General features: G+C 34.0%; 1 protein-coding gene and 1 long non-coding RNA gene across 2 annotated transcripts; both read right to left on the bottom strand.

Moving 5' to 3' along the window:
• Positions 1–1,104: 1,104 nt before the first annotated feature.
• On the bottom strand, positions 1,105–2,616 carry LOC148297130 (uncharacterized). The gene is made up of 4 exons (XR_015836807.1): positions 2,046–2,616; positions 1,846–1,895; positions 1,687–1,764; positions 1,105–1,542 (listed from the first exon to the last, which is right to left on the bottom strand). It is a non-coding gene; the product is annotated as an uncharacterized LOC148297130 (long non-coding RNA).
• A 400-nt stretch (positions 2,617–3,016) lies between these two features.
• On the bottom strand, positions 3,017–8,692 carry LOC110763573 (uncharacterized). The gene is made up of 3 exons (XM_088247007.1): positions 8,453–8,692; positions 5,236–5,446; positions 3,017–5,100 (listed from the first exon to the last, which is right to left on the bottom strand). The coding sequence occupies exons 1-3, from the start codon at positions 8,690–8,692 to the stop codon at positions 3,017–3,019; spliced, it is 2,535 nt and encodes an 844-aa protein (XP_088103133.1).

Genomic DNA, 8,692 nt, shown 5'->3' with positions numbered 1-8,692 from the left:
CTCTCTCTCTCCTTTTTAATAGAAGAAAAGATATGTGAAACAAAGAACCAATTATGTGAGACAGAGATAAAAATGACAAAAAATGAAAATGATTTTGCTTATAAAAAAAGGACATGGAATTGAAAAGGGAATTGTGGTCCGCTTGCTTGAAGAAATCGACTATATATGTCTGTTTCCCCTCCCGTGTTGCACATGGATCTGTAAATTCATCAAATTAATGGTTAAATTGTTAAACCAGGGCAGTGACATCAAGGGAGGCCCTGAGCACAAACAGGTAAGGCCTGCTTAGGGTCCCCGAGTTGAGAGGTCCCTCAACTTGTAGAAAGTCCTATATATACATATTTATGTTAAGTTTTTTAAAATATATATAAATATTATGTTAAGTCCAAGTATTGTGTCCGAGAGCATCTGAGTATTTTTCCATTCAAACTAAACTTCCATTGACAAGCGCATCTGAGTAACATATAATTCCGCCATATATCAAATTCCTCTTGGCACTTATGACTGAATTTTTTTCAAGTACGTACCATGGTAAAGTATCCAACCCATAGAGCTTAAGTACTTATGATGAGAAACCTTAATGGGTTCAAAAGAGCGGGTTATGGCAATGAGCAATTTAGAATATCACATTCTTCAAAAGAACGGATTAGAGTAGTGGGCAGTTTAGAATATTGCATTGTTAAAACAAAAGTATGATATTGCACAAAATTAATTCATAAATGAAACTCATTATTTTTCGAGCCCTACCTAACTTCGTATATTTCTCATGTGCCTCAATTAATTTATGGCATGGTTGTATTTTTTTTATAAAGGTAATTAATTGATTTACAGCTCATGTATTTCATTCTTATCTTTTAGCTAGGTCTACAAGATTCTAGAATTTTATTGTTTAGCTGCTTATAAGTTTGTAGTTTGTGCAAAGAACCCACTAATGTATTGCATTCATATATCATGCATGGACTGGAAGGAAACGATGTTTACTTCACTACTAAAAAAACACACACTAGCCACTGATATGAATTTGTCTCCTAAGTTGATTTTAGAGACAATAAATTGTCTCCATTAAGCAATAGAGACTATGCAGCGACTATTTTTGTTTCAGTATCCTAGTTTGGGGTTGCTATTGCTTATTAGGTACAATTTTGGGAGTCAGTCCTTCAATATTTTCAAATAAACAAATACATTATCAGCCAAGCCCAGCCATATTGAATTCTTCCAAGCCGTGGGGTCTTGGGAGAGGGTCTGATATTTGAGAGGCTATCTTCTAAATTAGGGACTAATGACATGTCAGTATCTCATTACTTTATTACATATGTTTAACTAATAATACAATTAAACCCATCAGTCCCCAATTCCATATATCCAAAAAAAAAATATATCCAAATATATGCACCATTTCTCTGAATATTAATTCCTAATTTTCAAGATGGATTTTTGGGTTCGAATCACTCCTACAAAAACTGCAAGCCATATATGCAACAATTCCTCGTCCTCGAAGTCAACCATTTCTTAGAGGATCACCAACCATTTGAAGTCACAAACCTGAAGAAAATATATTCAGAAAATCTCCATATGAGCAGAGAATCATATACCGAAAACCCTAAACTTTCTTTTGACCAAAAATTAAAAAAAAACCCTAAACTTTATTAGAAATATATATTATATCCAACTGTAAATGAGCCTTACAGTATTTCCTTTGGATCATTAGGTGATCCTGGCGTTTTCTCCTTTAAGATCTAGGGTTGCTCCAATCGTGTGAAGGAGCTGAAAAAAATAATGAACAGGTTAATGTAACTAAACTAAAACCAAATTTTATACAAAATAATTATATAAAAAATTTCTTACAAAGATTTTGAAGCTCCTCTGTTCAATGTGCTTTCCAAGCTCTCCATTGCCTTTCCTCAAAAATTAAAAAAGAAAAAGACAAAAAGCATTCAGTAACAGCCATATATAAATAAATATCAGACCAAAGTCAAAATCAGATGCTGGAACCAAAATAAGTAAAGGCACACTGAAAAAGAATGATATTATGATTTTTCAATTACCAGTTCATCAGCGCCTTCTTCCATAACGAAACCATCACGGTATTTGTCCCAGATTTTCTCTCATCAACTTCCAGATAGGCATCTTACCAAGTCACACTGCTCCAACTCTTCAATTTCCAGATCGGGATCTCAAGCCGCAGCCTAGTATTTTGTGACCAGATGGCTTTGTGATTCACGCAAAAAGAATAAGAGAGAGAGAGAGAGAGAGAGAGAGAGAGAGAGAGAGAGAGAGAGGTGAAACAAATCATTCTTTTTTCTCTCTTTTGCTTATGTCCAAGTGTTTGAAGTTGAGAAATAAAAAATGTGTTTTAACATTGGGCTGTGTGAAAATATCCAATGGAAGAAACTACCAAAAGCAATCAGTATCCAATTTAAGGCCAAATGCCAAAGCTTTTGAGTGAAGGGAGCCAGCCAAGCTTGTTTGTGTTATTTGTGAATGGAGCCGGCTTCTTTTGATAAGTTGGGACTGATAATAACAAGTTGGGACTGATAAAAATGCCCAAATATTAAGGAAAAATAAAGAAAAATACTTTTTTGTATTACACACTAATATCTATCCCAAATACCTTTAATAGGCATGATGGGAGAATTAGTATCCAAAAAAAAATCACAAGGCACTTTTATGAATTTGTATCTAAATAATCAGTGGCTAGTAGCCATATTTCTAGTAGTGCTTTCTCTAACTCATGTGACATTAATAGCATTATGTCTTTGTTCCACACGTTCTTGTTTAGACTTCAGATTCAAACTCCATATTTAATCTTGACATGCATACTCTACCTACCTTCTTTATTGGAAAATAATAATGGATATATGAAGAAGGACAAAGGTAGGCAGTGGCGGAGCCAGAAATTTATGTGTTGGGGGGCCAATATATAAACCAAACAAGACATTAAAAAATTTCACTTTTTCAACCTTAACAATGTTTGGAAAAATTAAAGGCAGAAAATAATTGTTTATTCAATTTGGTATCAAAATAACACTCGTCGTTCTTTCATATCTCGAAAACCATCTATGATTGAGTCAGTGCTAAACTTTTCTGCAATTTCCCTTTCGATGTACATAATCAAAGAGTCTGTGAGAAATTCATCTTCCATCTTGTTACGAAGCCTAGTTTTTACTATACGCATAGCAGAAAATGATCGCTCTGCAGTTGCTGTAGAAACAGGAAGAGTAAGCACAAGCACAACCAATCTATAAACAAGTGGATATGTAGTTGATCTTCTAGTCGTTACCATCCATTGAGATAGATCAGAAATTGTTGACAAGTTTTTGAACTCTGGAAGTCTAACGACGTCACTCTCAAAATGTTGAAGTTGTCTTCTCAAACCTACCTTCTCATGATCTTCAAAGTCTTGTGGATAGAACTTATCTACCAATTGACAAATATCATCAATTCTAAAAGATTTATTCACTTCACGAGGATCCAAAGCCGACCCCAGAATAAGCAGCTCTGTTGTTTGATCACTAAATCTGCTATTTAATTCTTGAAGTTGAGAATCTATTGCAGCATAAAAAATATCTATCATGTAATAATGCTTAATCGTAAAATCATCTTGTTGATGGCGAGCTCGACCTCGTCTTGCAACATAACGAGCATTCATATCTAGGATATCTATGTTCCGTGCTTCACAAAAAGAATTCACCTTGGTAAGCAAAGAATCCCATCCATCATCTCTTAATTCTTGGAAGAGTGCTTTAGTGGAAGAAACAAGATTCATGGCATTTATGATGTCTTGGGATTGACATTGCAAAGCTTGACAAAGATCATTAGTGATCTCCATAAGTTCTTTCATAAGATGTAAGATAAAGACAAATTCATATGAAGTCATTGCCTCATAAGCTGCATCAGCATCTCCTCGTTGAGAATAAGTAGTTCCGTTATCAATTATATTAATTAGAACTGTGCATGTTGCACTAAACATATTTACCAAGCTTGTAATTGATTTCAAATGAGAACCCCAACGAGTATCACCAGCACGTTGTAAGGTGCCAATTTGGTTAATTCCTTTCCCAGTCTCAAGCTCATCAATTGCAATCATGTGCTCAATTTCAACAGCTTGAGCATTTTTCAGTTCATCATTACGCTTACATGAAGCACCAACAATATTGACAATAGAAGTCAATTTAGTGAAAAAGTGGTGAACATGAATAAGTTCTCTTGATGATGCAATTAATGCCAATTGTAATCGATGTGCTAAACAATGAACATAGTAAGCATATGAGCAATCATTCAAAATCAAAGCTTGTAACCCATTCCATTCACCTCGCATGTTACTTGCACCATCGTATCCTTGTCCTCTAATATTTTGAATATTTAGTGAATTATGAGACAATATAGAGTATATACCTTTTTTCAGAGTTAATGCCTCAGTGTCTGACACATGAACAAGCCCAAAAAAACGCTCCTGAATAAGACCTTCTTTGTCAACAAATCGCAACACTATAGCCATTTGCTCTCTCTTGGATTCATCACGCGCTTCATCAACAATTATACAAAACTTTGATTCCCCAATTTCTTCACAGATTGCTTTCTTCACTTTAGTTGAAAAAACATGTAAAATTTCTTTTTGGATATGTGGTGATGTGTAAGAGGCATTTTTGGGAGCTTTATCTAAGATAACTCCAGCAACTTTTTCATTATATGCAGCCAATATTTCTAACATTTGAAGAAAATTTCCACGATTGATTGAATTCCTTTTTTCATCATGGCCTCTAAAAGCACATCCTTGGAATGCAAGCCGCCTGACTGCTTCAATTGTTGCCTTAAGTCGTAGTCGATTGTCTGCAATTTGTTGGGAAGAATAATTCTCAACGACTTTCTGTATATGCTGGGATTGATTCATCAAATCCAAACATGATATTTCAGCAATTTTATGAGGGGAGTTAGGATCTTTCCCCTCGTGATTTAGAAAAGAACAATTTTTTCCATCTCTAATTTTCTTCCAACTTTGAAATCCCTCAAGAGTGAAAGCATTTTTCCCAGTATGTCCAGATGGTTTGTTAAAAAGATAGCACGGTAGACAAAAAGCTGCATCTTTCACAGGTGAATATTCTAACCATGAAGGAAATAGTTTGAACCATGAACTTTGAAAGCTACGCTGATGTGTTACTGATCCTGATTTTGGATACTTGGAAAGTATAGGTTGGTATGGACCAACGTTAATGTAAGCTCGTCAAATTTCGTCACGTTGATTAACAGGATAATTCCATATTTGTGGACGTAGCCCTGGGTCGCGCTCTAAAGTACTAATATCAACTTCATTATCAGTAGTCTCAATTCTTGGAGATCCAGAACGATTTTCAGATGCTACTGTCTCAATATTAGAATCAGGTACAGATGAGGTAACTTCAGTGTGTTTTCTTTTGAAAAATCCATCAATTTTAGGTTGTTTCTTCATCTACAAACCAATTACAAATTTTATTAAGAACATGATTCATAAATTATACCCAAAAAAAAAAATTCATATTCTATGCATAGAACATATAAGATACGAAACATATAACTATAACAATGAAAACTTCAATTTTCACTCATATAAACATATACAAAAATATTCTCATAAAAAGTAAATAAACAAAGGAAAAAAAACTATGACCATGTAAAGTTATCTAACCTGGAATTAAAATTTTTGACACAGGAGGTTGGAGAGCAAACAACGAAATTCAATTATTTTCTTTTGTTGTGTGCGGCTGCTTCGAACTAAGTTCATGTTGCTTCATATAGGAACAAAAATTAAAATCCCAATCCTTTTTTATTTAGGTAAAAGTCTACTTCCTATTTGATAAAGGAAATTCTGTGAAACTTTATTTGATTGGCTGCTTTTATTTTTTTATTAATATATTGATGGGACATTTAAAAAACCAAAGCTGGCGTGTGGATTCACAACCTTCAGTCAAGTGGTGAATTATATATGCTTAATTTGGAAAGAGAAACACATCTTGAGGGGGCCACAAGCAAAATTATAATATATAATTCCTAAAATCTGTAGGAATAAAAGACCAAACATAAAATATTATAAAACTTTTGGGGGGGCCCAGGCCCCTTCAGACCTTCACATACCTCCGCCACTGAAGGTAGGTAAGGCGTAAGTGAACAAACAATTCAACAACGATGATAAGAACCAACTCACCATATGCATGAGAGTATACAAGAGGCTTCTAGAAGACCTTTAATTGGATCATGTTACATGAAGTGGGGGTGGAGGGTTTTACTCCTCTTTCTCATGTGCCAAGAAATCATTTCTCATGCATGAACTTACCAAACATAGGAAATCATCAAATGATTTCAATTTCCAATCTCATTTTCCTATAAGCTAAACACACCCTTACACTGCCCTTTTAGTTAATCGCAGTGCAACTGAACATACTGTTGATTACCTTTGTTTTTGTTTTTTTTTCTTTTTGGTGAAACTCTTTATTCATTTTTTTGGTGAGTAGAAAATTGTTAATTAGTTGTACTGATGACTAAACAATCGATTAGATGTATTATTATTTTTTGATACAAGCAATAATCTAAATTATTCTAAATTAATGTAATCTGGAGATAAATAATTTGAACTTCATGCAAGGGGGTGGACTCATTGCTCTCACATCAGTATTACTATTTTACTTGTTGAAATAATATCTCCATATCTCTAATATGCATGGACTCACTGCCACGTACAGCCCCGTGGCGGGGACATATAATAAGGGAGCTGATTTTCTCACTCCCCTTTTCTCCACTTACACTCCTTTTTGCTTTTTAATAATTTTTAATCAATATTGTTATTTTCTGTTATTTATCTTTCCTATTCTACTATTACCCTACATTAAGGAATTCATAACTGAAATTAAGAAAAGTTAAAAAAAAATAAAAATAAATTTTGTAAATGGATAGAAATGTAAGTATTTGTAAGCTAAATTCTTTAATTTTTTTTAACCAAGTACTGCTTATCTTTGTTGTAGTTAATAGATAATAAATTTTATGGGCTAACATGTTTACTGGTAGAGGACCTAAAGAATGTTGCTAACCAAACTGTCATTAAGAGCTTAGATATGCAGAGAGCAAGGTATGCATAATAGTCTCAGATTTGTATTCTTTTAAAATATTAGTAAGTGATTGTACATGTCTTTTTATTAAAGGGAATTGTTGAGTAAGGGTAGAATAGGAAATAGAAATAACAAAAAAGAATAAAATTAATTAAAAAGTATTAAAGAGCAAAAGGGAGTGTAAGTGGAGAAAAAAGGAGTGGGAAAATCACCTCCCTATAATAATTGTATGAAGTAAGGAAAACTGTTTGGTTTAATAGGCTTTGCCCAATTGCACAAAACGTGTAACACGCGCAAGTTTTCACACATCATAAATGATATTTGTTTTCTCAAATAGTGAAATTGATTGGAATGAATATGTAGCTTAAGTGGTTTAGAATAGTTATTCATGCACTTGAAGTTCTATGTACAAATCCTCCTCTTCCAATATTACTTGTATTAAAAAAATTGTAACGAATGTTCTTTTTAATGTTGCAGTTTGGGTTTAGAAGTATCACTAGGCTCCAACACATATATTTTTAACCTTATTTGAAGTGCATCAGTCTTGTGGGAATTTTTTATCTCAGTATAACAAAAGGTATTTCACAATCAAACTTAGAGTTTGTGAAAGAAATATACATCTAATGCTTAGGAAATGAACTTTAGCCACAACCTATACAACAAAAACATTCTAAATGGCGGATTCATTTTGTTTATACTAGTTGAGCTAAACCTTTTTCATTTTAAACCAAGTATCTTAGACTAGTCTTTTTGAACACAAATAGAAAAGGGAAAAAGGGAATAAATCTTTACCCTTGATAACCGTTTCTTGATTTCTCAAGAATGAACACCTTTGTTGGAAAGACCTTTTCTTTCTCTTGATTTTGACTCCTTCACCTTAAGGCTCCAAGATTGGAGTAATCTACCTCATCACACCAAATGCTCCTAGAGATGAAGAGAAGGCAATTAAGAAGTATGGATGCTAGTCTACTTCTTGATTAGACCAATTTTTGGTTTATGGAAGATGAGATACAAAGATGATCACTCATCAACCAAAGTAGGAAAACCAAAAACCCTAGCTAGGTTTTCTCCAACACTTAGCTTATATAGAAGGGTATACTGCCAAATTGCCCCCTGAACTTGTACATAACTCTCAATTTACCCCCCGACCTTTTTTTTTAGCGAATTAAAGGCTCGAATTAAATTTTATTCTCAATTTCCCCCTTGCCGTCTAAATCAACAACATGTCATCCAATAATCCGTTAAATCATTAAATTTTTTTTTTTTTTTGAAAAGATTAAAGAAAAAAAACAAAAATGAAAAAAAAAAAAATCATATGGCTTTTCTACACAGAAAAGAAGAATTCTGAAAAATCTGAAGAGATCGAAACCACGAACCACATCAAAATTTTGCAATGCTCTGCTGAAGAGATCGAAACCCTTCACTCCAGACCAATCCACCTCGCTTCCTTCAGTTTTTTTTACCCCCAGACCATTCACCCCTTCCCATCCTAACCCGATTCCCCCATGACTAGCACCCATCAACGAACCCAGAACCCGATTCCCCCCTGCGATTTCCTTCAAATCCCGACCCGCACCCTTCTTCCTCTCCCACTTGAGATCTATCAGCTCCTTCAT

Source organism: Prunus avium, chromosome 1 (genome assembly GCF_965620075.1).
Source record: "Prunus avium chromosome 1, drPruAviu1.hap1.1, whole genome shotgun sequence".
Lineage (NCBI taxonomy): Eukaryota > Viridiplantae > Streptophyta > Magnoliopsida > Rosales > Rosaceae > Prunus > Prunus avium.
Note: the sequence above shows the minus strand (reverse complement) of the source record. Positions and strands in the feature narration are given on the sequence as shown.